At 65.7% G+C, this 27,957-nt stretch overlaps 9 protein-coding genes across 9 annotated transcripts in view; 3 read left to right on the forward strand and 6 right to left on the reverse strand.

Moving 5' to 3' along the window:
• The window catches only part of PFL1_02444 (uncharacterized protein), a gene marked incomplete at both ends in the record, with an annotated part of 4,484 nt that extends 3,335 nt beyond the window's left edge, over positions 1–1,149 (reverse strand). The window contains 2 exons of the mRNA XM_007879961.1: positions 20–365; positions 462–1,149. Of these exons, the coding sequence (XP_007878152.1) occupies positions 20–365; positions 462–1,149 (1,034 nt within the window). The remainder of the gene's footprint in view (positions 1–19; positions 366–461) is intronic.
• Positions 1,150–10,866: 9,717 nt separating this feature from the next.
• PFL1_02445 (uncharacterized protein) lies at positions 10,867–13,253 on the reverse strand (the record flags this gene model as incomplete). The annotated part of the gene is made up of 3 exons (XM_007879962.1): positions 10,867–10,942; positions 11,096–11,171; positions 11,288–13,253. The coding sequence occupies 3 exons, from the start codon at positions 13,251–13,253 to the stop codon at positions 10,867–10,869; spliced, it is 2,118 nt and encodes a 705-aa protein (XP_007878153.1).
• Positions 13,254–13,933: 680 nt separating this feature from the next.
• PFL1_02446 (uncharacterized protein) lies at positions 13,934–15,883 on the reverse strand (the record flags this gene model as incomplete). The annotated part of the gene is made up of 6 exons (XM_007879963.1): positions 13,934–14,350; positions 14,463–14,711; positions 14,802–14,893; positions 15,014–15,223; positions 15,343–15,627; positions 15,751–15,883. The coding sequence occupies 6 exons, from the start codon at positions 15,881–15,883 to the stop codon at positions 13,934–13,936; spliced, it is 1,386 nt and encodes a 461-aa protein (XP_007878154.1).
• A 382-nt stretch (positions 15,884–16,265) lies between these two features.
• Positions 16,266–17,807, forward strand: PFL1_02447 (uncharacterized protein; the record flags this gene model as incomplete). Its single annotated transcript, XM_007879964.1, has 2 exons — positions 16,266–17,181; positions 17,338–17,807. The coding sequence occupies 2 exons, from the start codon at positions 16,266–16,268 to the stop codon at positions 17,805–17,807; spliced, it is 1,386 nt and encodes a 461-aa protein (XP_007878155.1).
• A 207-nt stretch (positions 17,808–18,014) lies between these two features.
• Positions 18,015–18,740, reverse strand: PFL1_02448 (uncharacterized protein; the record flags this gene model as incomplete). The annotated part of the gene is made up of 4 exons (XM_007879965.1): positions 18,015–18,075; positions 18,201–18,384; positions 18,494–18,582; positions 18,694–18,740. The coding sequence occupies 4 exons, from the start codon at positions 18,738–18,740 to the stop codon at positions 18,015–18,017; spliced, it is 381 nt and encodes a 126-aa protein (XP_007878156.1).
• A 542-nt stretch (positions 18,741–19,282) lies between these two features.
• On the forward strand, positions 19,283–22,682 carry PFL1_02449 (uncharacterized protein; the record flags this gene model as incomplete). Its single annotated transcript, XM_007879966.1, has 10 exons — positions 19,283–19,296; positions 19,404–19,937; positions 20,035–20,152; positions 20,275–20,675; positions 20,797–21,228; positions 21,378–21,620; positions 21,782–21,980; positions 22,089–22,301; positions 22,452–22,476; positions 22,582–22,682. 10 exons carry the CDS (start codon positions 19,283–19,285, stop codon positions 22,680–22,682), a joined length of 2,280 nt encoding a protein of 759 aa, XP_007878157.1.
• A 97-nt stretch (positions 22,683–22,779) lies between these two features.
• Positions 22,780–23,704, reverse strand: PFL1_02450 (uncharacterized protein; the record flags this gene model as incomplete). Its single annotated transcript, XM_007879967.1, has 2 exons — positions 22,780–23,108; positions 23,230–23,704. The coding sequence occupies 2 exons, from the start codon at positions 23,702–23,704 to the stop codon at positions 22,780–22,782; spliced, it is 804 nt and encodes a 267-aa protein (XP_007878158.1).
• Positions 23,705–24,091: 387 nt separating this feature from the next.
• On the forward strand, positions 24,092–26,077 carry PFL1_02451 (uncharacterized protein; the record flags this gene model as incomplete). The annotated part of the gene is made up of 3 exons (XM_007879968.1): positions 24,092–24,404; positions 24,527–25,648; positions 25,752–26,077. The coding sequence occupies 3 exons, from the start codon at positions 24,092–24,094 to the stop codon at positions 26,075–26,077; spliced, it is 1,761 nt and encodes a 586-aa protein (XP_007878159.1).
• Positions 26,078–26,705: 628 nt separating this feature from the next.
• On the reverse strand, positions 26,706–27,806 carry PFL1_02452 (uncharacterized protein; the record flags this gene model as incomplete). The annotated part of the gene is made up of 3 exons (XM_007879969.1): positions 26,706–26,885; positions 27,020–27,372; positions 27,506–27,806. 3 exons carry the CDS (start codon positions 27,804–27,806, stop codon positions 26,706–26,708), a joined length of 834 nt encoding a protein of 277 aa, XP_007878160.1.
• Positions 27,807–27,957: the final 151 nt, after the last annotated feature.

Here is a 27,957-nt window from a genome sequence, read left to right on the forward strand (position 1 = left end):
CGCCGGCAGCTCCTCGGACGAAGTCGAGGAGCCCACAAAAGGCGACGGCATCGTGTGGCTCGACCCAAACGAGTCCCGCCGCCCGTCGTCGGGGCCGCCGAAGGGCCCGGGCAGCATCAGCGTCGGCCTGCCGGGCGTCGTCTGCCCCGACCCCAGCGGACCGCCTCGGCCGCGGCTGCGACCGATGCTCTGCGCCGTCCTCGGATCGACCGCCTGCATCGGACGCGCGTAGGGCAGACTGCCGGCAGCAGAGGCGTTGATGACCGGGAACGAGGCCGGGCGTCGCAGCTGGTTCGAGTGGTCCGAAGACGAGCCTCGAGGGTCGTCGAGGTGTTCGGCAGCGCGCTTGAGCGAACGCGGTGAATCTGCGGGTACGACGGCGACGCGAGGGTCGAAGAGCGGGATCGTCAGTATCTGCCCGGCCCACGCAGGCAGCAACGGGAGACGGATCCAAGACTCACTGCTGGTCTCTGGGAGGTTGCCGTAACCTCGTAGCTTTGGAGAATTCGCATCCGAGCCGCCCTGCACGCCGACGCCGAGCCCGACCGGACGGCCGGGCTGGCTTCGGGCGACCTGCCTGCCATCATAGTGGCCGGCGGTGGGGAAGCGCGAGCGCGTGGGAGAAACGTCGGCCGAGGACAGCGTGCTACCAGCCAGGCCGGTCCGCTGGTCGCTGTAGGCGCCGTAGTTCTGGAAACTGGTGCCCGCATCGCTGCCTAGGCCCGCGTCGCCCCCAGAGAGGCCGAGCTGGCCGATGGAGCTGGCAAGTGACGTGTGCCGGGTGTGCTGCGGGAAAAAGGCGGACCGCGAAGATTCGCTGCTGCTGCCGCCACTGCCTCCGCCACCGCCATACTGCTGGCCGGTGGCCGCGCCGAGTCCATGCCCGGGTGCGAGTCCGCCGACGTTGCCGAGGTCCTGGTGGGTGTAGCCGGCGTGCGCATGCTGCGACCGCGGCGCCTGCTCGTCGTAGCTGTATGACGACGTCGAGTCGCCCTTCATCCTGAAGCTGGAGCCCGGGTAGCCGGCGAGGCCGCCAAACGTCGAGCTTGAGCCGGTTGCGGCGTCGGCCGACTGGAACGAGGTCGAGGATGGGATCGTGGCTGCTGGGCCGTAGTTGAGGGCTGGGCTCTGCGAGGCGCTGCTGGTCATGGTGCAACGATGCGGGGCGAACCTCTTGCGAGCAACGGGCGTCTCAGAGACCGGCGCGGGTCCAAAAGAACTGGGAACTGAGGCCGAGCGAAGGAGAGCCGGGGCTGTCGCCGGTGGCGATGCGTCTGAAGATGTCGCAACAGAATCGGGATCAAGAGGGTCGGAGCGGGCGGGTGTCCGGTCGAGTCGAGGAGCGAGCCGGTCGATCGCGACGACGTCGGCGAGGTGGCAGTGGCGGTAGTGGTGGACCGGGAGTTGAAGGAAGATCCATCCAAGAAGAGCGTGGCGAGGAGAGACAGTGTGCGACCGAGGTCAAGACGTTGAAATAGAGACACCAGTTAGGATCCGGACCGGTGAAACGGGATGAGACGAGACAGGTCGTGACGAGAGACAGGTGCGCGTTGGCAGAGGAAGGTGAGATGTCGAGAGACAGGTGCGCGTAGGCAGAGGAAGTAGGATGAAAGGGTCAGAAGAGAAGGAGAAGGAGGTGAAGGGAGCGGGTCGGATGACATCGATGGTCAGCAGAGCTCGATGGGCCTCTTGTCAGCTTACGACGCGCTCCACTCACCACCGGCGAAGGTCTGGCTTCTTGGTTGACTATGTCTCCGTTCCGGACGCCGGATCGAGAGGCAGCCGGTGTGACGCAGAAGCGAAAAGAGCCGCAGGCAGAACTACCGTGAGACCGCTTGCGGTAGGCTGAGGCCTGAGGGTAAAAGGCAGCGCAGTGGCGAATTAGGCGCGGGATTTCGATCGTCGAAGCGGCGCCGAGACGTAATCGCACGAGGCCGACGGGTAGCAGGTCGCAGTTGGCAAGATCCATCCGCACCAGGCGAGCGGGTGGTCACCGGGAACGGATCGGGAAGGCCAGGGAGGGGGAAGCGCCAACGCCGAGTCGAGGCAGGGATGGTGCAGAAGGGCAAAGGATGAAGAGGGCGGCCGGACGACCCGGACGGTGGTGGTGGTGGTGAGCAAGGGCAGCGAGGATAACGGTAGGTGGAAGAGATAGAGAGACAGAGGGATGGGGGAGACGTCAGCAGACTGAGACAAGCCAGGGAGGAGGAGGCATGCCGAGCCCAGACTCTTCGCAAGAGGCAGCTGCTCCCAGGGTGAGACATGGAGTGGCACGCAGGGCGCGCCTGCCATAACCGGCAGGGGCGCGATCTTCCGGCCTCGTGCTCGCTCCGCGCTCGGCCTGGTCTCGCCAGACACCACCGCCGCCACGCTCCCGGCTGTGACCGCGGCCGCGGCCGAAATGAACAAGGTTCGAGGAACCGACAACGGATGCTGCGCTGGTCTCGATACGCCAAGCGCCTTGCGCCGTCGGCGTGTTACACTCTGCGTCTCGCGGAGTGAGACTGCATGCTGCACCTTCGTCCTTGACCATCCGGCGTCGCCCCGCTCGACCCAGACAGTCTATCTTGGAAGACGCACGGCGAAGTGCCCCAGGTAAGATGCAAGGGCCGGTCGCAAGCGTGGCGCCCGGAGGTGGCCGCGACAGCAGCGGCGGGCCCCGGCCAGGCGAGCCGCCTATCGTGACAACACGGAACGGATCCAACACCGTGCCGTCCGGACGCCGGTTCGTGTGACACAACTGCGCAGAGCCCAAGCGCAGAGCCCACTCACCTGTCAGTCGAGCAGCTCGACGAGGACTGCGGTGCGATGAAGCACAGCGCCGTGTTGATGAGACCGAGGGTCTAGAAATGAAGGGAGGATCGTGCTCGAGCGAAGGCTTTTCCTGCACTGCTAGCGCCGGGATGGTTTCGCCGAACCGCAGCGCCACGGGTCGTGCGACAATGGGAGAAGGGCGACATGAAGCGAGGCGGTCCGAGGAGGTGCCGAGTGACCAGCACCGTGGCGCGGTCGGACAGCAGTCGGGGCATCGTGACAATGGCACAGGTGGGTGCCAAGAAGCGTTGCCGGCAAAACCAGCAGGGACGATAAGGAAAGGGAGGGGCAAAGAAGAACATTCATGGATGTCAGTACGGCCGCCGCTCGATTGCAGGACCACCAGACGGTCTATCGGCCACCCACCTCTGCCTTGGCGAAGCTCGACGACCGAGACGAGAAGGAGGTGCCAAGAGGAGTTTGGACCCTTGTAGACGCCTGTGGCGACGTGAGAGCTCAACGGGGGCCGCTGCCGTGCGTTTGACGAGGAGGAGCGATGTTTCCAGGGGCAAGAACCGATTGCCCCGTGGATGGTTGCGGAAAGCAGGCAGAAAGGGGTCCTCCAAGTCGCAGGAACGGCGACTTCCGGCTGCGTCGGGAATGGCGACAAGAGGGTCGAAGAGAGTCGGTCGGCCGGGAGAAAAAGGGCGGCCCTGATTGGCGGTGGGGCGGGCTTGCGCGTTGTTCAACAGAGCCCGGACCACGTCGGTCGAAGGTGGCCGGGTCGCGCACACAAAGGGCGGAGGAGGGACTGATTGGCTAGGTCGCCGCAGTCTGACAGCTTTGTCGGACGCTGGTGGCGCTCGAGAGCAAGCGACGATACCGACGAGCGAGTCCGCTTGGGCAAGGCTGGCAGAGGTGAGTGGGAGACGGGCTCCTTTGTCGGAGGTGCTCTGCTCGCAGCCAAAGGATCGAGCTAACTGGTGCAGGCGACCACGATACGACGGCGTCAATCGGCACCGGTGGTGGTGAGAGCGGTGGCGACGAGATGGTGCTAGCGTAGCGGTGGCGGTAGTAGAGGTGGCGGTGGCGAGGACGAGGCTCGAGGTTGGAAGAAGCAGAGAAAGGGAGACGGGGTAACGGAAGGGGCCGAAGGGGGGGCGGCTCGAAGGCGACTAGGGGTCGGCACCTATTTGAATCAAAGCTGAGACAAGTCGAGCGTCGAGATGAGACACGCGCGCACGCAAGCGGCCGCTGCTTCCGCCGCCGGACAGCCACCTGTGGCAGGCGACCGACGGTGCTGCCCCAAGCAGTCGGAAGCCTTTGACCAGGCCGGGTCGACTGGTGCTGACCCTTGCCCGCTGCAGGCAGGGCGTCTACCGTACCTGTACGTCCCCTCGCAGCCCTCCAGTGGCGGTTGATGGTCAGCACGCCGCGAGATTGCCTTGTAGAGCGGCAGCGAATGGCCGGATCCGTCGAGACCAAGAGCGCTGCCAGTCGGCAAGGTTCCGAAGAAACGGCGAAGGGCGGCGCCGGGCCGACCGAGCCAGTAAGCCAGCGAGCCCTATTGACGTCGTGTCAAAGGAGCGGGAGCGGAATGCACGCCGGCTCGAGTCGTCACCTTCGGCCGATCCGGCGATCAAAGGGCATCTAGCGTCCTCCCTTCCTCTTCGCCGGAACGCAGCAGGTGTGAGCGGCGCCAGCGGATCCGTCGATCAACGGATCGGGTTCGACGAGGCAGTAGACCGTGCCGCCCACAACGTCAGCAGGAGCGGAAAGAGGCGGACGAGGGGGGAGCGGGCGAGGGGGGAGGGGAGGCGAGCTCGAGGGCGGGCGTGTATCGAATGCGGGCAGACGCGACCCCTACGACGTCGCCGAAAGAAGCGTCGATGCGGGTGAAGGGAGGCTACCGACGAGGGCGACTGTAGGATGGGCGAGTTGCGCAAGAAGAGCCAGCCGGGCGAGCGGGGAATGATGGAGATCAGGAGGGGAAGAGCGGGGCAGGAGCGGGCGAGAAGATCGCCCCCGCCTGGAGGAGCGTTCTCTTGGCTTGGCTCGTCGGAAGGAGGCCGGAAGGCAGGCAGGCAGGCAGGCGGGCGGGCGGGCGGGCATGGAGGAGGAGGGGCAGGCCAAGCAGGCAGGCAGCTTAGGGTGTGCAAGCTCGACCCTGCCGCCTGTCTACAGCAGCTCTGGCCACCGGATGCGGTGCCTCTTCCCCAGCGAGGCGTCGCGAGAGGGCGCAGACCGGCATGAAGCAAGCGGAAGGCACCCAGGCAGGCAGGCAGGCAGGCAGGCAGGCAGGCAGGCAGACAGGCAGGCAGACACCAGGCGGCGGCTTGGCTGGGCAGGAACGACCAACTGACCGACCGACCGACCCGACGGCCTCGACCGACTCCGGCCAAGCCGAGAGAGAGAGGGAGAGCTTAGCGTGCGGAGCTGCCCCTCTGGCTGGCGGTCTGGCACCCCTCGCCTCTCTCTCGAGCTTGCTCGCCCCTCCGTTCGCTCGCTCTGCCTAGCGCCTCGACCGACTCTGTCCCTTCCCCGCCTCGAGCTCCACGACATACCACTCTCGCTCGCTGCACCAACGACACGGTCTAGCCGCGCACGCCTGTCCGAGGGGAAGAGTAGCCCTCCGACGACGACGCCAACCTGGCCTGCTGGGCAGGAGAACGGGTCGTCCCGGGCATTGGGTCCGGACCGAAGGGCGGCACAGAGGCTAGGGCGAGGCCAGCGGGCGAGAAGGCAGCGCAACGAACCTCCGGCCTCTCCGACCCTCGACGCAGGGTCGTCTGCTTCGACGGGCAGGCCAGGCCAGCCGCGTTGAGTGCCTGCCGCGCCTGCCCGGCTGGCTGGCTTCTGCAAGCCTGCCTGGCATTTTGTCCGCCTTCCCGGAAGCGGAAGCCCCAGGCACGCAGGCAGGGAGCGGCGGAGCTCGGGAAAACCCGAAAAGCGGACGAGCTGCCGCAGGGTGGCGCGCGCAGGCTACGTCAGCAGCTGCGAGCCAGGGCAAGCGGCCAGCCTAGCCTGCCCGCCTCTCAACTCTCAACTCTACCTAGCTCCCTGCCACCGCACCGTGAGCCAGCCACCGCACAACCAGCAGGCAGGCATCCGCCCTTCTGGATGCGGCAGAGAGGTGCCCTGATCCGCTGGAGCGTGCAAGCCTCTTCTGCCCTGGCACTTGAAATTGCGCCTGTCCCCGCCGCTACGACGCCGCTGGTCGAGGCGTCGAGCCCAACGGCTAAAGCCAGGCGAGGGAGGGGTGGCAAAGATGTATGCGGCTTGCCCTCTGACAGGCAGGCAGGCAGGCAAGGAGGGGAAGAGGCGACGTCGGGTTGCCCGGCGGAAGTCGAGCTTGGCTTGGCCTTGCTTGTTTGGTTGTTGCCGGATGGGCCGCCGTCGAAATGCAGCCGAGAAAAAATCGGCGGAAAAGGCCAGAAAAGCAAGCCGGTCCTCCAGCCGAGGCCGTCGAGCGGCAGGCCGGGCCAAGCCAAGAGGCGAGGCCTCACAACCAGCCTGCCTCCCCTTTTCAAAGACGAACAAAAAAAAAAATGGCCGCCGCCGCCGGGCGATTCAACATCCAAGCCCCTCGAGGCAGCTGCCCAGGCTGGCAGGCACGCAGGCACTAAGGCACCGAGGCACGGTGCGGTGGCTTGCTGCTGCGCAGACCTCGGTGCCTGATCCACGGCCCCCTTGCTGCCTCTCAAGCTGAGCCGGCCTCTGGGCCTCGACCACGCACGCCGACCCCCCCATCATCCTCGCAGAGCCTGGGCTGGCCTGCCCTACCCCACCGGTCACGCTTCGTAAAGTTATGCTGCTTGTCGAGTCGCCCCCCACCAGGCCGATCCGGAGGCGGCGGCGGCGACGACGACGACGACGACGACGACGATGATGCTGGCCATCAGCTGGAGCATCTGGCATCGACAGAGGATCGCCAGGCCGGGCCATCAGCATGCTTGAGGATCGGCCCTGTCCGCCATCCGCCAGGTTTAGTGCGTGGTACGGTACATACCTTGCCCCGTCGCGGCACTCGTACTGCTCTCACGCCGTACCTACGTCCGCTTCTTTGGCGAAGGCAGTTGCCACCGTACCAGCACCGCCACAGCTCGACGGCTTGCATACAGTGGTTTCGATTCTGTCCCTAGCGTGTGTACCGGTGGCAGGGCAAGGCCAGCCGGCCACCGAGCGCCGCGCCGGCATGGCAGGGGCCCGCGCACCGGTACGCCTCGACGCCGCTCCAGCCCTATCGGAATCTGTCTCTTGGCCACCTCGTCGACCGAGCTACACCAGCCATGGGCGCATGCCGCCGCTACCCTACGTTACGGAACCCTTCTCCCTCGGTCCTCGCCTTGGCCCGCTCGACCTGGCAGGTTAGAGGCCGTACGTCGGCGCGACAATGAGCCGGATGGACCCTGTCGCCGAAGCAATCAAGCGGCGCCGTGGATGCTCACTACTTCTGCCTGGCGAGCTCGTCTGTTAGCAGCTGACGACCGACGTACTCTTCCTGCCGAGGTCGGCTTCGCCTGCCCGCCTGCCTCTCTGCAGCGGCCTGGCTTGCCGGACTCCTGGGCTCGCTGCCGGGTCTCTTCTTGGCGGCAGCGGCTGTCGTCGAAGACGGAGAAAGGGGGCCTTGCGAGGCAGACGGGCTCGATTCTGGCGGCAAAGGCCAAAGAGGAGCATGCATCGCCTTTGGGATGCGCCCTTGATCCGCGAGCTCCTGGCTCACGATGAGCGCCTCTCGGTCGATTTGAACAGCAAGCTGAGGTCTTTGCTTCAGCCCTTCTGCCGATGGCGATTCGCTCCCGCCGCTTCTCAGGCTAAGAACTTACCATGACGCCGTCGCTGTCGACAGAGTTCCGCGCCTACTCGCGTCCCGCTCCAGAACGACTGCAACTCCCGCCTTCTCGAGTCAAGCACCACTCGAGAAGCTCGGCGTATACGAGCAGCGGTTGGCCTGTCGGGCAGGCGGTACCGCCACCCACGAGCGCGGCCACAGGGTGAGACTTGTCTGAGCCAGCGCAGATGGCCCTGCGCAGAACCAAGCAGGCTAGGATCGTCTATGTACCTGCCTCGTCGGTCGCTCAGCCAAAGTCTCAGCCGCAGCAGAAGCAGGGCAGGGCTGGGCACGACTTCTGTCGCACGTCGAGCGCCTGTCCGGCCGAGTCAGACACACCGACTCGTCCAGATCTGACACGGGCTGGCTCGCCACCGGCGGTGGTGGTAGGCCTGCCACGCCATGCTTCACACGAGGACCCTCTGGATCATTGTGACGCGACGTCTTGACATCGCACAGCAGAGGCTCTCGGTATGGAACGTCGAGAACCAAACGAGGCGCCCCGAGTGAAGATCGTTCCTGCGGCAAAACCCACTTCCGCACGAGGACCTCGCCCGGCGGTGGCCATCATGGAGCTGGCTCACCGGCCCAACGACCAAGGACCGCATGCGTCGCCGGGCGAAGAGTACGCGCGTTCGACGATACCCACACACGGCATTCGGAGGTCTCTACTGCGCAGCGGGCAGCGCATCGCCGTCTCTCCGACGAGCCACAACTCTCCATCGCCAGCCGAGAGAAGGCGACCCTGAGGACGTGCGCATGCATGCATGCGACGCAGGGTTCCCATGCCGCCCCACCGCCGCCGCTGCAGACATCGCCCGAGCGCAACGCCAGCAGCTACATAGGTCACTACTGTAACGCCGCCTCTGGCTGCCCTGATCGCCGCCAAAAAGGAGCAAGGAGGCTCTCGTCCTACGCGCAGCAGGCCGATGTCGGTCGGAGATACTGGACTGCGACAGCGTCGGCGACTGCGACTGCGACCGCAGACCAGCGCGGCGCTCTGTCGCCGATGTGAGGATCGACGTCCGACTCGACCCCCGAGTCGGGCTTTTGAGACGAGCTGTGCATAGTCCGCCAGGACGCTTCGACGGACGAGTCTTCCTTCCAAGGTGGCCGCCGGCACCAGCGTCGACCGGTACCGCGCCTCGTCGACGTCGATGTCGACGTCGTCGAAGCCACCTTTGAAGTCGCTCGTCGATGCACAGGTCTCGCAACGGGACGGTGTTACCTTGCCCTCGACTGCATTCACCTTGCACGCCAAACCCGGGGTCAGGGCCACTACTACCGTCGTTGTTGTTGCAGCAGCAGCAAGTTCGATGGCAGGACCCACCACTCCGCTTAAACGGGGCACGATTTCGAGCAGCACGCATCGGTCGTGGTTCCTGCGTGGAAGCAACGCTGGTTGAGATCACGGTCGATCAGGCACCGACCCAACGCGCTGAAGTGCCGGGCATGGACCGGAAGGCCATAGGCCGATCACGTCGCTGCGAAGAGCCACATGGTCGTGGCATGGTCAGGGCGGCTACTTACAGGAGTCTGACGGACGCCGGTCGATCCCCATCCGACGACTCCGCCTTCAACCTCCGCCACCGCTGCTGCTGCGCTGCCAGCGTATGGAACGTGGCGAGGACGGTGCCTGGGGTACGGTACATACAGTACACTAGCGACCTCGCCAGGCCTTCGATGGCACAATAGGCAAAAGGCCAGCCACCAGCCCGAAGGACCCCCCCCCCCCTCCCCCCCCCGCCCCCCCCGGACGTGGTTCAAGATCCGACGCAACGGCCAGGCGGACTCCGACCGAGTGGGTACACACGGTACCTGGTTCCCGGGCTGCCACCTGCCTCACGGCCTGCCCTGCCCTGCCCTGCCCTGGCATCACCCTTCGCCCTAGGGAACATCTTCCACGACGCAGGGTGGCCCTTCGCCGCATTCGAGAGGAGACAAGGTCCCTACAGCAGCGCCACAAAGATAAGGCTCACGGCCGCCCCGACGCCGAGAAGGGGACGCCTACATAGCAGCGACGCGAAGAGATGCAGCGACCGTCGCCGTCAACGTCGACGGGGTGCCTGCATCGACTCGACGACGCAGGTACCAGACGGCGTCCGCCGAGCCCAGGCCAGGCCGGGTCGCGTCGGTCCAAGCCGCACCCTGGTCCCGTAACCCAAATCTGCCAACGCCTCGTGCCGTCACCCGTCAAGCAGGCGAACCGCTTGCTGGTTTCCACCGCGACGACGACGGCGATGGCGACAAAGGGACGCACGACGGCGTCTGGAACCGGGCGCATGGCTCTCACGGTCGCCTGCACACGGCGTGGGTACGTGGCCGCATGAGCGCCGCCGAGGCACCGCCATTTCCACGGCTCTCGGTCGTCTCGACTCAGCCCCGCCTCGCTGGCGCCTCGCCCGGAAGCACCTCGTCGAATCCGGGAGAGTCAGAGCGGGGCGGGGGCAGACTCTTCGAGAGACGTAGACACAGGCGTCTTGGTCTCGCTGCAGCCGTCGTGTCGCAACTCCCTGTCTCGTCGCAGCCGTCGTCTCGTCGCAGCCGTCGTCTCGTCGCAGCCGTCGTCTCGTCGCAGCCGTCGTCTCGTCGCAGCCGTCGTCTCGTCGCAGCCGCCTTGCGCCATCCACACCCAACCTCGGGGCCACCTAGGCCTCCTCTTCTTTCGATCTCGCGTCAACCTTCCGCACCGTCTTCGCCACGCCTGTCCGGATTTCACCGGCCTCAACTTGGCGTGGCCAGGACGAGGCCGAGGCCGAGGACGAGGACGAGGACGAAGACGAGGACGTCGTTCGGGCCCAGATTTGCGTGTACCGCCATTCTCGACGATGTGCCTGGCGGTGCGTGGCAAGGCGAAGAGAGGCCAAGCCCACGACAGGCGAAACCCATTGAATGGCGACTAGGATCCCGATGCTCCGAGCGGCCGACGATCGACGGGACGTCTGGAGCCAGCGGCGCCAAAGGAAGACGGTTCTGTTCGACATCGTCGAGCTCAATCTGATCCGATCCGGTCGGGCCAGAGCTCTCTTCTCGATCCTCGCCCGACACTCACACGACTTCGTACAGAGCATGTCATCTTCTCCGTCCAGCAGGCATCTCTGCATGCAATTCCATCTGCGCTGTCGAAGACGAGGCAAACCAAGGTTAAAGCAGAGGATCGTCTAGGCGTCAGCACGCGTCCTTCCCCCGACCATCTATGTACTGTACTGTACTGTACATTGGCGATCGACGAGTCGCGTCGAAATAAAGGGCGGGGGGACGGACTCACGTGTCAATCTAGTCTATGGATCGAGGATGCCACGTCGGACCTCGGTGCGCATCGCCTCGTCCCACATGGCGATCTCGAGTCGACATGATCTGTGATGTGGAACAGCCCCGGCGCGACGGCATCGTCGAACAGGGGGAGTGCGGAGGATAGGACAGAACGGGGTCGACGTGTAAGCCGATCCAGCCCGAATGTCGTGTTTCGAGATGCAGTCGAGAGAGGAACGGGGGGGAAGGGATACGTACGCGTCCCAGATTTTCTGGAGCTTTTCGAGGCGGACCGCCGATGGTGGGTCTTGCGATGCGATATCCTCAAGGAGCGCTGCGTGTGCCAGACATACAAGGGCCAGCATGGCGGGGACGAAGAGGGCGTCAGTCGACGAGGTGGGTCTCGAGATCAGCTAGGCGGGGGACCGGCCACGCATGTGCGCCACTCACCCATGCCATCACGCACGGCCTGCTGGAACTCGTCTCCCGCATACCCCTGGATCCAGGTCTGCAGTCCCTCTTCCCTGTCGTCACCACCGTCTGCCTTGATCCCTGCACCGTCACCTCCTTCCGTACCTGTCCTCCTCCTGCTCCTTCTCCTCTCGTCCTCGCCGCGTCCGAGGAAGAGTCCAACCTCCCCGTACCCGTACAGGCACGGGGCGAGGGCGACGATCAGGTCGAGGATGCCCCCGCTCCTCCCCACCCCCTCGACGAAGCGGGTGTACGCCAGCGTAGCCTGGCTTTCGACGGTACCGTGCTCCAAGTCGTCCTTGTCGACGCCAAAGCGGGCGCAGAGCCCGACGTGCATCTCGGCCTCGTGCACCATCGAGAGCGAGATGCGCGCAAACGTGGCGATCTGCTCAAACGAGTTGGCCGCAAACGTGGCCGCCAGCGACCAGAGGCGCGCATAGTGGCGGAGGAAGACGTAGTCCTGGCGCAGGAAGTAGACGAACGCCTCGAGCGGGATGGAGCGGTCCGCTATCCCGAGCACAAACGGGCTGCGCGTAAAGGCGGCCCAGAGCGGGAGCGAGTTGGACACGAGGTGCAGCGTGAGCGGGTGCGGCGCCTGGCGCGTGGCGCGCGGCAGCGAGCGCGCCTGGATCGGGAAGCCGTGATCCAGCGGGCCAGAGCCCTGGCCCAGGTCCTCGATGCCGCAGGCGATGGCTCGCTGGACGTAGTCGATGCCGATCGAGACGGAGCGCAGCAGGCTGTGCCCCTGGGCCAGCGATGCGGCCACGGCCGACGACAGCGTGCATCCCGTGCCGTGCGTGGCGGTTGACGAGACGAATGGCTTGACAAAGAGCGTGTAGCTGCCCTCGCCATCTGCGCCGCCCCGCTCAAAGAGGACGTCGCAGATGACCTGTTGCTCGTCGTCGTCGGCGGTATCGCCGCCGTCGAACGCGGGCTGTTGGGACGGCGGTGGGGGGTTTCGGAGGATGTCGGCGTAGGGGAACTCGTCGGTGCGCACGACGGTGATGTTGCCGGACTGGGTGATTGTGGCGCCGTGGAGGCCGGCGAGGGCGGCCAGATCCTGCTGACGGCGGCCGTCGTCTTCGTGGTCGCTGCCATTGCCGAGGGCGCTCCTAGACGTGCCGCCAATGGCAGAGACGCGTTCTGCTGTCCTATCTGCAAGGTCCGGCCGCGAAGATGTCGGCCTCTGCTCGAGCGGAGCGATGGGGCGCTGGTCGCGACCGGCGGTGAGCTGCGCGATCTGGGCGAGAACCTGGCCGCGACCGAGTTTGGCGTGGCCGCCCTTGACGAGCACGGCCGAGGGGCCGAGGCCTGCAAGCTCGTTTGCGGCCTGGACCATGGCGGGGATGTCGGTCGAGTGCTCGAGGTGGTAGGCGTCGGAGGCGGAGCCGGTGCCGGTGTCGTTCTGGTCGCCGGTCGGCGCTGATGGCGCTGCGCCGCTGGTGGGTGCTCTATTGGCGTATCTGAGGAGCTGCTTGGCCTCGGGCAGGTTGGGCGTAAGGAGAGTGCAGAGGGGCAGGAGGTGCTGGATGAGGGAGACGACTGCCGAGTCAGAGAGGAGGAGGGAGCCCGAGGTCGAGACCATGACGGGGTCGAGGACGATGGGCACGCCGTGGCCGCCGAGGGGCGACGAGGCGTTGCGCGGCTGCTGCTTCCAGCTGGCGAGAGCGTGTGCGAGGGCGACGAGGATGTCGTGGTTGCACAGCATGCCGAGCTTGACGGCGTCGATGCGGATGTCGCGGGTGACGGCGTGGAGCTGGTCGACGACGAAGCTGGCGGGGGGCGCGTGGATGGCCGAGACGCCCGTCGTCGACTGGGCGGTGAGGGCGGTGAGGACCGAGAGGCCGTAGGTGCCCAGCGAGAGAAAGGTCTTGAGGTCGGCCTGGATGCCCGCACCGCCGCCCGAGTCGGAGCCGGCGATGGTGAGGACGCGCGGCGGCGACATGGTGAGCGGCGGGGGACCAGAGGGGCGGCCGACGGCTGGCGGCTGGCGGCTGAGGTGGAAGCGAGCGAGAGAGCAGTGCGAGGTCAGTCAGTCGTGGGTGGAGGCTCGCTGTCGTCGGCACGGCGGGGTCATGGTGTCGGGTTGAGAAGAATACAATACACAATTGAGAGTGAGAAGAATGGGGTCAGACAGAGGACCGGCCGCCGGCCTGCTGCGCCGCCGCGTCTCGGCTTCTTGCTGCAGCAAGTTAAGCATCAGCGGGCCACGAGCCAGGACCCTCGCACGCCTTGCTTCCTCAACCTATGTGTGTGTAACCTGCCCCACCTCCCCTCAGAGTGCAAGCAAGCACCTGCGACGGTGTGCCCAGGTCTGGTTCGACCAGCTTCAATCAGAAGGGGCTGGGCACTGCCATTGTCGTGTACGCATGCCTCGGTTGACAAGCAGGCTCAGTCACCCAACTCACGACAGACAGCCATGCATCCCACAACGTAACAGACAGCGACAAGGTGATGGTACAACGTGGTCGCTTGTTGATGAGCAGGCCCAACTAGCTCGACTCGACTCACCACGTCTGCTCAACACGACTCTACAGATTCCCGCCCTCAGCTGCAGACGACAGATTGACTGCAGAACAGATGCAAGGGCGAAGTTCGTAGCAAACGACGGACAGGTTGCGTCTCTCAGAGCAGCGACGAGGAGGGTTTGCACGTCCCTGTCGAGCTGGCATCCTCGCCCGTCTCGCTGGTACTTGTGCCAACGCCTTCGCCACCACCACCACCCGCGCCGGCACGGTCTTTATCCTCACTTGCGGTGCTTCCACCATCGCCGAGGGTGGTTTTGGAAAGCGCAGAAGAGAGCTGATCAGTCTCGTCCGGCTTTACCTCGTCGTCCACTCGGGTGGCCTCATCCTCGTTGGGGCGTGGCATGGCTGGTGTTGCAGCTTCTGCTTCGGCGCCGTCCGTGGCGCAGCTGGCTACTTTGCTCGATACCTCCTCGGCCTTGTCCCCCGGAGGCTGTCGCGTATCTGCGATCGAAGTCACGCCCGATTCTTCGTCTAGCTTGGCAAAACTCGTCTTCTTCAACTTCAGCAGCTCGTCCTGGCCCGCGTGCACATGAGCGAGGGAAGGGGGGAAGAGGGTCAGCTCACGGGGTCCGAGGGCCACAACCTCGCCCAGCCCTCCCGACTCGACTCGACTCGACTCGACTCACCTCCCAACCGAGAGCCCTGGCGAGCAGCAGCACCCCCTCGTCGGCCTTGCCGCCCCAGAAGACGTCGCGCGTCCGGTGCCGCCCGCCCACCGTGAGTCCATCGAAATCAAACCCGCTCTCGTTCATCCGCCCGCCCATGCCGCCGCCGTGGGTGTCGTAGCCGGCCAGCTCTCCGACCCGTTCCAGGTTGATCAGGACGCGCGGGCAGTGCGAGGGGACGGCGTCGATGAGCGAGGCGAACGGTTGGACCTGTCAGTCATGCGACGAGGGCCGAAGCGAGGGTCAGCCACAGGTGCCGACGCCACACCAGCAGGGGCTGCTTTTTCTTCTCGTCCTCACCTGCAACGACGTGCCCACGACAATGAGCAGGTCGGCCGAGCGGAGGTCGCGTATCCGCTTAAAGAATCGGTCAGGCAGCCCCTCGCCAAAGACTGCGTTGGGACGGGTCCGAGGCGGGTGCAGAGAGAGCGGCAGGGAGCAGCGACGGAAGATAAGCACATCAGCTGACGCCCAGAGGTCGCGCAGGGAACACTCGCACGACGAGCACCCACAGACAATGTCGGGCTTGACGAGCCCGGGACTGCCCCGCTTGCGACAGGCTTTTGCCTCGCACCGGGCGATCTGTCCGGCCATGACCTTGGCCCTCATCCAATCGGGCTCGACCTGGGTGCGGCATTTGATGCAGGCGGCCGAGGCAAACGAGCCATGCGCCTCGACGATGCGGTCGGCGGGCAGCCCAGCGATGCGCTCGAGGGTGTCGACTGGCGTTACGCCAGAGGGCGAGGGTGGAGTCGGAGGCGGCGGTGGTACACTCGGGTCAGAAAGACGAGCGGGGGGCGTCGTTGGTCACTCTCAACTGGCAGCCCGGCCGTAAACTCACCATTCTGGGTGAAGACAGTTCCGAGCTTTCCATGCGTATGGAGCAGGGAGAAAAAGTAGTGGGTCAGGCTGGGCTTGAAGTTGCCCGGGTAGAGCTCCTTTGCGAGGGTGAAAAAGGGCTGGGGCTTTTGCTGAAAGTATTCGATGTCGAAGATGGCCTCTGGGTAGGGGAGACTGTACTTTGCGAGGTTGTCGTAGAGACCAGTTGCGGGCGTGCGAAAGTCGGGGATGGGGGGCGTGGCCGAGGTCGAGATGCCTGCGCCGGCGAGGACCATGACCTTGCGGGCTGGCGAAGAAGGTGGCCAGAGGAGAGGGAAGAGAGGGGATAGTCAGTAGTTGGGCCAGCTGGGAGCGTGGCGAGGCTGGGGCTGGAGCTGGGGCTGGGGCTGGGGCTGGGGCTGCTGCTCACTTGCTGGGTGCTTGATGAGGTTTGCGACGCCGTCGAGCGTGGGACCGCCGCCATGGCGAAAGAAGGGGTTGTTGTGGTTGTCGGTGGCCGATGGTGGCCGAGAAGAGGAGGACGAGGGTGGGCTGCTTGACATCTGGAAGAGGCGTGTGAGGTTGTGGATGATGGATCTTGCGGTGATGGGCATGCGATGGTGGCAGTCGGGTCGGTCGAGGGCGCGATGGTGGTACGAAGCCAGCCCGCGCAGAGTGGAGGAGCGGGGAGCGGGCAGAGGGGAGCGGGATGCGGGTTGCGGGATGCGGGGCAGCGACAAAGCCCGCCGTCTGCCGGCCAAAGGTGCGATCAAGACGCCGGCTCCGCACTCGACGCCGCCGGGGGGCCCAACAGCGGGCAACAGCGGGCGACAGCGGGCGGACCCTTTGGCAAGCGGGAGGGCGGGCACGCCTTCTTCTTCTCGCCCACCACCACCACCCTCACCCTCCCCCGCCCCCTCTCGCCACTATCGCCGCACCGCTCCCATGGCCGACACAGTCACCTACCGCGACATCCAGGCCGCCCACGCCCGCGTCGCCCCCTTCACCCACTATACCCCTCTCCTCACCTGCCAGTCCATCGACCACTTCGCCACCGATGCCCTCTTCCCCCTCGCCGACGACGCCAAAGCAGCGGGCGAGCAGCGCCGACCCATGGTCCGCCTCGCCTTCAAGGCAGAGCACCTCCAGCGCGTAGGCGCCTTCAAGTACCGCGGTGCCACAAACGCCGTCCTGTCCCACCTCGACGCCCTCAAGGCACAGCACCCCGACACCTCAACCTCGCCCTTTGACCCCTCCAGGCTCGTCGTCGTCACCCACTCGAGCGGAAATCACGCGGCTGCCCTCGCCTGCGCAGCAAGGACCGCAGGCGCCATCGCAGCCGTCGTCATGCCCGAAAACGCTCCCAGGCCAAAGCTCCACGCCGTACAGGGCTACGGCGCACGAATCACCCTCTGCAAGCCCACCCTCCAGGCCAGAGAGGAGACGGCCGCAAAGCTCATGGCACAGTACGACCAACAGGGATACACCGTCCGCTTCGTCCACCCCTTCGACGAGCCCCTCGTCATCGCGGGTCAGGGCACCATGGCTCTCGAGATGCTCGACCAGGCTCCCAGCCTCGAGCAGCGCGGCGCCTGCTCGGCTGCCGCCGCCGCCGGCCCTCGGCCTGCGCACGCGTCCAACGGCTCCTCGTCATCGACCCCGTCCAGGACGCTGCACGGCTCCCGAGGCGTCGAATCGGCGGGTCCCAAGCAGGACGGCCTCTGGAAGCCGAGGCGGCCGGACGAGCCCGTGTTCGACATTGTCATCGCACCCGTCGGCGGGGGAGGCATGCTGAGCGGCGTGTCGACGGCCATCAAGGGCGGCGACGACCGCATCGTCGTCATCGGCGCAGAGCCAGACTGTGAGTAGTCGACGGTCCACACGAGCAGCCCCACGCTCCAATCGTACGGCCCGGGCTGACACCCGGTCTGGCAACGCGCTGCTCTCTCTCTCCCTCGCCCCGTGTCCCTCTCCAATCCCTCCCCTCTTCCCCTTCCCCCCCGAGCTGCCGCTGCAGTGGTCAACGACGCCTTCCACTCGGTCCAGACGCAGACGGTGCAGCAACCGCCGCAGCCGCCGCGGACCATCTGCGACGGCCTGCTCACGTCGCTGTCGCCGCTGACGCTGGCCCACATTGGCAAGCACGTCGACACGATTTCGACGGCGCGCGAGGAGAATGTGCTGATCGCGCTCAAGCACCACTGGGAGCGGCAAAAGCAGCTCGTCGAGCCCAGCGCCGCCGTCGGGCTGGCCACGGTGCTGCAGGGCTTCAACCAGGCGGGGCGCGTGGCCCAGGACGCCCTCGACCAGCCGGACCCGGCCGACCAGAGGTGCTGGGGCGTCAAGCAGTGGGTCGACGAGATCCTGGCGCGGCGGAGGCGTGCGGGCCAGGACGACGACGAGATCCGGATCGGCATCGTGTGGAGCGGCGGCAACGTCGAGGTGGCAAAGGTGCTGGCGCGGTTCGACGAGCACGGCATTCTCTGAGGGAGGAAGCGCGACGCACGCGAAGCGGTGCGGCAGTCGACTGTCGCGCGGATGCAGAATCAGATGCGCGAGAATAGACGCTGGCAGCCGCCACAGGCGGGGTCGAGGAGGTGCATAGACCACATTCTATTGCTGCGGGGCTCGGCTCGAATGCTCTGGGAGCCCGGTGCCGTGTCGACAGCCCGCGCGAACTAGGGCGGCAGGGCATCATCGCTTTCCGGCCTTGATGTCTTCGAGCTGCTGCTTCCAGGACTCGAACAGCTCAATGCTGCGTGGGTCGTACGGCCGGCAAGGATGTAGAAGGGGAGAGGAAAGGGGGGACCTCGGTGCGTCAGCATGGGATGGGAAAGCCAGGCAGCCGGGACGATGGGGGAAGGCGCGGCGCAGACGCACCCCTGTTTTCCCTTTGCAAAGTCGCCCTCCTTTCCGAGAGTGTTTTTCTCTGCCTGGAAGAGGCCGATGATTTCGTCGAGGCTGGTTTCGAGGCGGGTGAGGGCCTCTCGGAGCGCGTAGGGGTTCTCGATGGCGTGGAAGATGGTCGAGGCCGGTTGGTGCACCTCGCGGGGCTCCGGGTCGGCTGTTGGGCGGGCAGAGGAAGAGAGCAAGAGCGGGGCAGATGGGCGTCAGAGGGAAGGGGTGTCAGGCCACAGACGAGGACGGCAGTGAAGAGCGAGCGGGGTACGTACGCTGTCGCGTGTCCCTGGGAAAGGCGCCGGCCGGGTTCTCTGCGGACACGCCCGGTCCGCGGAACTCGGTCGTCTGGCCCGGGTACTTGCTGCAAGGGCAGAGTCAAGGGAGGCAAGGGGTCGGGAATGTCAGTACAGGGAGCGTCGCACCGGCGCGCCTGGCTGCCACGGTTGGGTGGGTGCTACACTGGGCGACTCACGCCTCGTTCTGGAATGCGACGTTGGGCGTTCCCTCTTGGTCGGCCATGGTGGGCGGTGGGCGAGGAGGTGGGAGTGTGAGTGTGAGAGTGCGAGTGCGAGTGCGAGTGCGAGTGCGAGTGCGTGTGCGTGTGCGTGTGTGCAGTGGGCAGGCCGATATAGGCTGTTTTTCGAAAGCGACGATGGCGACGGTGGTGGTGAAGAAGAAGAAGAAGGAGAAGAGAGGGTGTGGGCCAGGCTGACTACGAGGCGAGCGTCGGACTCAACTGGGCTGCCGCTGCTGATGACGCCGGCGTGCGTGCGTGCGTGGTTGCGAGCCGTTGCGTTGTGGGGCTGCCTGCCTCCACCTTGGGTCTGCCCCGATTCGCAGCACCGTCTGCTTGCCCCGATCGATGGCTTCGGACAGGCCCCGCCAGGCCCTGACTCGGGCCCGACTCGGCCCCCGCGGTCCGGAAGAAAGCAGGTCAGCCTGGCGGATGCAGGCGCCGTCCGTGCGCGACTTGGTCCTCCTCGCCCTCCTCCTCCTCTGCCTCCTCGCCACCACCACCATCACCACTACCGTCACCCGGCTCGGCTCAGACTCTTGCCAAAATGGGCGCGCCTATGTAAGTTCGAGTCTCGACATGATTCGCGCCCACCTGCTCGCTCACCTCCTCCCCACTCGCCCTCACCCTCACCCTCACCCTGCCCCACCCTCACCCCCACCCCGCAGCACCGTCTCGACCTGCTCCCTCAACCAGTGGGCGCTCGACTTTGACGGGAACAAGCAGCGCATCCTCGAGTCCATCGCCCTCGCAAAGCATGCCGGTTCCACCCTCCGCGTCGGCCCAGAGCTCGAGATCCCCGGCTACGGCTGCTTTGACCACTTTCTCGAGCCCGACACCGTCCTCCACTCCTGGCAGGTCCTCGCAGAGATCCTCGCATCCGACGCCACAGACGGCATCCTCTGCGACCTCGGCATGCCCGTCCTCCACCGCTCCACCCTCTACAACTGCCGCATCCTCGTCCTCAACCGCCGCATCCTCCACATCCGCCCAAAAATGTGGCTCGCAAACGACGGAAACTACAGAGAGATGCGCTACTTTACCCCCTGGTCCAGGCGCGGCGAGACCGACGCCTACACCGTCCCCAGCTTCGTCGAAAAAGTCTGCGGACAGCACGACGTCCCCTTTGGCGACGCAGTCGTAAGCACCCGCGACACCGTCATCGGCGTAGAGCTCTGCGAGGAGCTCTTTACCCCGGACAGGTGAGCAGGCGGGGCTCCTCCTTGCCACGGGCGACGGGCGACGGACCGAGGTCTGACCGCACCCGATGACTTCCCATCGCCCTCATCCCCTCTGCAGCCCGCACATTGCCATGGGACTCGACGGCGTCGAAATCTTTACCAACTCGAGCGCGAGCCACCACGAGCTGCGCAAGCTCTACCGCCGCGTCGAGCTCATCAAGGAGGCCACGCTCAAGGTGCGCCACGTCCCTTGGGGCCCTCTCGCTCTCCTCTCCTCTCCTCACCGATCCTGACCCGGCACCGCTATCTGACCGGACCCAATCTGCCTCCCCGCTCCGATCGCCGCGCCCACGCCCAGCTCGGAGGCATCTATCTCTACGCAAACCAGCAGGGCTGCGACGGCGACCGGCTCTACTACGACGGCTGCCCGCTCATCGCCGTCAACGGCGCCATCGTCGCCCAGGGCTCGCAGTTCTCGCTCGACGACGTGCAGGTGGTCAGCGCCACGGTCGACCTCGACGATGTCCGCGCCCACCGCGCCGCAAAGAGCCGCGGCATGCAGGCCGCCGTCCAGCGCGGCGGCCCAGAGTGGGGCAACGGCCAGAGCCGCGGCTACCGCCGCATCCCCGCCGACATCGAAATGGGACGCTCGCAGGAGTTTGGCTCCGAGACGCCCAGGACGCTGGCCAGGCAGCTGGTGCTCAAGGCCACCTCAAAGCCCATCGAGGTCCGGTACCACACGCCCGAGGAGGAGATTGCGTGAGTGCCAATCGTCGTGGCGGCGGCAACGGGCCGGTATGCCCGACCTATCTGGGCCGATCCTTGGAACGACGGAGGACGTCGGCTGATACCTTCTCGACCCTCCCGGCCGCCTCGACAGCCTCGGCCCCGCCTGCTGGCTGTGGGACTACGTGCGCCGATCGCGTACCCAGGGCTACTTTATCCCGCTCTCGGGCGGCATCGACTCGTGCGCCACGGCCGTCATCGTGTTTAGCATGTGCCGGCTGGTCGTGGCGGCGTGCAACCAAGCCGACGAGCCAGACTCGGCCGCCGCCGCCGCCGCCGCCGGCGGCGGGCAGGGGCAGGAGGGCGTGCGCTTCCTCGCCACGCCGCCCATCCTCAAGACGCAGACCAAGCAGCAGGTGCTCGACGACGTGCGCCGGATCGCGGGCGAAAAGGAGGGCTCCACCTGGGTCCCGCAGACGCCGCAAGAGGTGGCCAACCGGATCTTTGTGACGTGCTACATGGGCACCGAGAACTCGAGCGCCGAGACGCGGGGACGCGCCAAGCAGCTGGCCGAGGACATTGGATCGTGGGTGTCGCCGGCGTCGCGTGGGTCGCCTCGCACTGAGCTGCCGTGGGACGTGGACGAGGCGGCCAAACACTGACACTGACACTCGCTGTTCTTTTCCGCCTGACAAACATGCGTTGCCTCCCGCCTTTCCGCGACCCGACGCGCAGCTACCACATCGACCTCAACATGGACATTGTGGTGCGGGCGATCCTGTCGCTCTTCACCATGGTGACGTCCAAGACGCCGCGGTTCAAGGTGCACGGCGGCTCGGCGGGCGAGAACCTGGCGCTGCAAAACATCCAGGCGCGCCTGCGCATGCTGCTAGCCTACATGTTTGCGCAGCTGGTGCCGTGGGTGCGCGGCGGGTGGGGCGGCCTGCTGGTGCTGGGCAGCGCCAACGTCGACGAGAGGTGAGTGGGCGAGCGGGCGAGCGGCGGGCGAGTGCTTCGTCCAACGACGGCGGTCACCCCCCATGGAGTCACAGGCAAGGCGAGCTGACACGGGCGGCCGCCACTCGATCCTCGCACCCGTTCCTGCCCGACACCCCCTGCGCTTGACCACCGGCGATCAGCCTGCGAGGCTACCTGACCAAGTACGACTGCTCTTCGGCCGACGTCAACCCGATTGGCGGCATCTCCAAGACGGACCTGAAGCGCTTCATCGCGTACGCGCGCGACGCATTCGAGCTGCCGGTGCTGCACGACTTCCTCACTGCCGTGCCCACGGCCGAGCTCGAGCCCATCACAAAGGAATACGTCCAGGCCGACGAGGTGAGTGGCCCCCCTCTCGTCGCCTCGCCTCGCCTCGCCTCGCCTTGCCCTCGAGCCGGGGGGGTCGACACTGACACTCCCATGTCCCCTTCTGGCGCTGCCGACCAGGCCGACATGGGGATGACGTACGACGAGCTGTCCATCTTTGGGCGGCTGCGCAAGGTGGGCAAGTGCGGGCCGTACGGCATGTTTAACAAGCTGCTGCTCGAGTGGGGCCCGACGATGGAGCCGGCGCGCATCGCGGAAAAGGTCAAGCTCTTCTTTTTCGAGTACGCGCGCAACCGCCACAAGATGACGACGCTGACGCCGAGCTACCATGCGGTGAGTCCATTGCGGCGCAATACGAACTGGCGCAGTGCAGTGCAGTGCAGTGCAGTGCGGGTTCAACTGACGAGTCGATCGGGTCGTGGTCTTCCCCTTATCCGTCGCTCGCTCGCTCCTTGTGCGATGTCGCTGGGATGGGCGGAGCAGGAGTCGTACAGCCCCGATGACAACCGTGAGTCGAGGGCGAAAGCTGAGGGGGCAACGTGTCGATGCAACCTGTGCTGACCTGCCCACTCGGCCCTTGTGGCCCTCTGTCTGTGTGCGAACAACGTGGCAGGCTTTGACCTGCGCCCGTTCCTGTACCCGAGCCGGTTCCCGTTCCAGTTCCGCAAGATTGACGAGCTGGTCGAGCAGCTGCAGTACACGCCGTCGTCGTAGAGGTCCATAAGGTATTTGTCCACGATCATCTCGGCCTGTACGCACCCCACGGCCGAGCCGAGCCGGGCCGGGCCGGTGCACCTCTTGTACTAAGAAGCTAGAAGTGCCTAAACGGAATGCGATCCCTATCCTGTCGCAGTCGCACAATCTCGTCGCTATCCTCGTGCGGGACGGGGACGCGGGCGTGGGTATCGAGGAAGCTCTGCCTGAGACGCGTGTACCGCTCGTCTGCGAGGATGTCATCGAGGTAGCGCCGAAAGATGCGCGCGCTCTCGACCTTGTCCGGATCCTGGTCCGGCGGCGCTAGACGGTCGAGCTGCCCGCGTGAATGGTCGGCCGGATCGCGGTACTTTCTCCCGCCGCGGTGGTTGGCGTAACGTCTGGAGCGGGTATATCCCATCTGGATGAACTTGCGCGCCATGTCGCCTGGTCACGCGCGCGCGCGCGCGCTCCCTCGTATCGTCGTCAGCGCGGTTGATCGGATCGGGCAGTCACCGGGTGGGGCCCACAGCACGCCACGCCGCCACCGGGCACTCGCTGCACTCACAACCCACAAAATCGCCCTGGTCGAGGTAGACTTCAAACATCCCTCGGATCTTTTCGGCGCTGCACTGCGCCCGCTGTGGCGTCTTGAAGGTCCAGTGCGGCAGTATCTCATCCTTGTACGGCCGTACCTGCAGAACACCCTGCTCGCCCACCCCCGGTCGGTAGAGGTGCGGGTGCGCGCGAAGGTCGAGCTGCGACAGCGGAAGGTGATACGGAAACTTGTTGGACTGCCGCGTCTTTGTCGTCGGAGTCGTCGAGGTAGTTGACGGCTTGGTCCTTTTGCGCGGCGGCTTGGGATCGTCGTCGTCGTCGTCGTTGGCGTTGGCGTTGTCGGTGTCGGCTTTGCTGGGCTGTGGGGTGGATGATGATGCCGTCGTCTTGGCTTGGTTGCGACGGGTGCGGGTGTCGCCCTTGGCCGCGGCAGTGGCCGTGGTGGCGTGCGCGGGGAGACGCGACTGGGAGCGGGTAGTGACCATGGTCAAGATGGGCAGCAATCTCGGCATGGATGGAGAGGCGATCGTGGATGGTGGATCCAAGTGTCGATCTGGGATGACGGCCAGGGATGACGATGTGGAGCAACAAGGGGGCGTCGAGGACGGACAACGACGGCCGATTTGGTCCGATGTCATCGTTGGGTGGTGGGGTGGGGTCGAAGCGTCGACGCGGTCAGCATGCCATCGTCGTCTTCCTTTCTTCCGCATCACATCGACTGCAAAGGTGGGGATACTCGTCGCCACCACTCTGCCACGCCTCGCCACGCCTCGCCACGCTACGCTACGCACCGCAACGATAGATTCGGGTCCGCAGGTCGGACCATCCCCTCCTCGAGCTCCATCGGCCTCTACATCGCCCGCAAACGACCAATGACGAACCAGGCACGATCCCGACATCGATCTCAGCTCCACACTAAACCTGCCAGCCACGACGACCGACGCAGCGACGAATCCGCGCCCCTCCTAACCAACCACGGTGCCGCCAATCGAATCCGCGACGACTATGGTGCCGCCTCCAGCGCGCCCAGTGGCGAGGATGTCCGCGACGACGACGACGACGCCGACGCCGGCGACGGCAACGACAACGCCATCGAGCACGAGATGCTCCAGCGCAAGCGCGCTCAGCCTACGCCTCTTCCCTGGCTACAGCTCTCGGTCCTCTGCCTGATGCGCATGACGGAACGTGAGCACCAGCTCCCTCGCTCCTCACCCCTCGCCCTCGATGCCCGCCAGAGGGGTTTTACCATCGTCGTGCTAATCACCCTTCCCATCTCCCTTTTCCTCCTCGACCCACCCCCACGCCAGCCATCTCGTTCACCGTCATCTTCCCCTTTGTCACGCAGATGCTCCACGAGAACCTGCCCGACGTGGCGCCAGAGCGGCTGGGCTACTACGCCGGCCTGGTCGAGTCCACCTTTGCCTTTGTCCAGTTCCTCACCATCCTCTTCTGGTGCCGCCTCTCGGACGCCATCGGACGCAAGCCAGTGCTCCTCGTCGGTCTGCTCGGCTCCTTTCTCTCGGTCAACTGCTTCGGCCTCTCGCGCTCCTTTGCGCAGATGGTCCTCGCCCGCTCCATCCTGGGCCTCATGAACGGCAACATCGCCGTCATCAAGAGCATGCTCGCCGAAATCACCGACGACTCGAACCAGGCCCGCGCCTTTGCCCTCCTCCCCATGTGCTTCGCCGCGGGCAGCGTCGTCGGCCCCACCCTCGGCGGCTGGCTGGCCCACCCCGTCGAGACCTTCCCGGCCGTCTTTGGCGGTTCCGCCTTCCTCGAGACGCATCCCTTCTGGCTGCCCTGCGCCGTCGCCGCCTTTCTCAACCTCCTCGCCATCCTCCTCGGCTTCCTCTGCCTCGACGAGACGCTGCCCAGAAAGGAACGCAAGTCGATCCTGCCCGAATGTCTGCGCCGCCGTCGTCGTCATCGTCGCAGCCGAGCCGACAGCAGCGACAACGACGACGGCCACCGAGACCCGGAATCGCACCCCTCGTCGTCGTCGTCGTCGTCATCGTCCGGCGCGAAACCGACGCTGCGCAGCCTGATGACCAAGCAGGTGTCGCGCGTGCTGGGCACGCAGTTCTGCCTCAACTTCCTCAACGCGTGCTACGCCGCCATCCTGCCGCTGTTTTGCTACGAGACGGTGCGCCACGGCGGTCTGGGCTGGTCCAACGTCGACATCGGCACCTTTCTCGCCTTCAACGGCGTCGTCGGTGTCGTCAACCAGGTGCTGTTTTTCCCGTGGCTCGAGAGGAGGTGGGGCTCGCCCATGCTCGTCTACCGCCGCGTCACGGTCGTCTTCCCGCTCGTCTTTGTCGCGCTCCCGCTCGCCCACGCCGTCGCGGGCGCCTACCCGGGTCGCGGGTGGCCGCCCGTCGTCGTCATGGCGTGCGGTACCCTCGTCAAGTCGTTTGCCAACATGTCGATCGGTACGTCCCGCGCTCGCCGCCTCGATCGACCCACGATGATCCCCATCTCATCCCTTTCTCACCTCCCCTTGGCTCCTCTCGCCTCCCTCCGCTCCCCTCGCAGTCTGCTCCGTGATCCTCGTCAACAACACGGCACCTTCGCGCCAGTCGCTGGGGACGCTCAACGGCGTCTCGCAGATGTTTGGCTGCCTGAGCCGCACCATTGGTCCGACGGTCTCGACGAGCCTGTTTGCATTCAGCATCTCGAACCGGCGCATCCTCGACGGCCAGCTCGTCTGGATCTGCCTCGTCCTCTTTGCCACCGCAACCTGGTACCTCACCACCCTCGTACAGGCCCCCACCGTCGCCGCTTGGAGGGTCAGGGAACAGAGGAAACGCGCCGGTCAAGACGAAGGAGACGGCCACGACGTCGGGAGTGGGCGGAAGTGAGCCGGCGTCGAGACCGTACCGGTATGGCCTAGATTAGCTAGCCTAGTCAGTCAGTCAGTCAGTGTGTCGAATACCATAGATGATTGATGTCGTCTTTCAGAGAAGCCATGTCGACCACGGCTGTGTGTGCTGGACGAGTGCCTGGCTCAAACAGGGTACGGGGTCAGCGTGATTCGCTCGTCTGGACTCTTGCAGATGGGATGAGGGTTGGGAGGTACAGTATCCTGTTTGACAGCGGGGCTCAAGGTTTTCAGACAAGTTGAGATGAGAATCATCCTCTGACTGACCTGAGAGGAGAACCAAACCCCCCGCTCTCTCCCACCTCGATCTTGCTGTAGAAACTAGGACGACGTCGCTGTGCCGCACAATAGGGGTAGGATGCTGCATCGTCGACCGTCCCAAACCATCACGGGCGGATGCGGGCCCAAGCCAGCAGCAACCCGGGAGCTGCCCAACCTATATCCCCCGCAGGCGCCAGATAGACGAAACGATCCGACGAGTCGCAGTCGCAGCTACAGTACCCACACATCGTACACGCGGTCCCCAACACTGCCGAGGTTGGTCAAATCTGGCGAGATTGGGCTCGATGCATCGATGGGAATGGTACAACGACTACCAACGACTACGACTACGACTGCGACGACGACGGCTTGGCGGCACCGGCGGCGCCGCTGCCGCCGCCGAGCCAGTGCTGCGGAAAGTCGCGCAGCTTGGGCTTGTCCTTGCGGGCGTAGGTGCGCTTCTTTGCCTCGCGCACCAGGTCCGGTCTGGGGTCAATGGGGATCGACGAGAGGTCCGGTTGCGGCGCCTGCGTGGTGGTGGTAGTAGGAAGACGGTGTGCAGAGTGACGGCCGTTAGCACGAGGAAGAGGGGGGACACTCGAAGATGGGGCAGCGACTGGGCCGGCGGGGGCGGGAACGCAACAGGCCGGGGACGACTCACGTTTGCCTCTGCGAGGAGCTTGTCAAACGTGTCGCTGCACCACTTCATGTTCTGCCTCTCGTTGGGCATCCGCTCGCAGCTGATGACAATCTCGCCCTCGATGTCCTCGAGCCGCTCGGTGCCGTCCGGCCCGGCCAGGGAGACGGGGCGGGAGCGGTGGAGGCGCTGGCCGGCGAGGACGAGGAACTTGTGCTTGGCCGCCTCGGTCTTGAGGTGTCCCGAGGCGAAGAGGGCCTGGACCGAGACGTACAGCACGACCTTGCGCGATGCCGGGTGCGCCTCGCCCTGGTAGTGCTGGAAGCGGAAGCGGAGGAGCTGCGAGGGCGTTGGTGGCTTATACGGCTGTCGAAGGGCTAGTGGGGCGAGCCGGGCAGGTAGTGGGAAGCATCAGATGGGCAGTCAGATGGGCAAGGACGCAGGTCAGGTGTCAGCGAAGAGGCAAAGAGGAGCTGCCGGATCGATCTCGCCGCCGCCGACATGCCTCACCTTCGAGCTTGGGCATTTCGAATTCAATGGTGCGGAGGTACTTGAGCATCTGCCTTCGTCGCTGGAGGATCTGGTGTCCGAGGGTGGGCACGTCGTCGTAGTTGAACTTTGGCGTCTTGTCGAGCTCCATGGGGTCGTCTGCGCCCTCTCTCCCCCTCCGCGCCTCCTTTGCCGCGACGGTGCACGCAGAGAAGCATCGAGAGGATCCGGCGATCGCCGTTGTTGCCGAGCTTGCTGCAGAGGAGGGGGCGCGAAGGGCAGCGCGGGCCAGACGCATGGTCGATGTGGTCGGCAGGGACATGATGGCGGATGAGTGCAGGCCGGCGACAGGATCTGCGAGGAGGTTGAGAGCCGTCTGCTAGGGGATGATGAGCGCGCGGCGAAGTCGTGTCGCAGTCGCCGTGGTCGTCGTCTGTTTGGCGGAGGAGGAAGGCAGAGAGGGTGCGACGGTG

Source organism: Pseudozyma flocculosa (assembly GCF_000417875.1).
Source record: "Pseudozyma flocculosa PF-1 unplaced genomic scaffold scaffold00007, whole genome shotgun sequence".
Classification (NCBI taxonomy): Eukaryota; Fungi; Basidiomycota; class Ustilaginomycetes; order Ustilaginales; family Ustilaginaceae; genus Pseudozyma; species Pseudozyma flocculosa.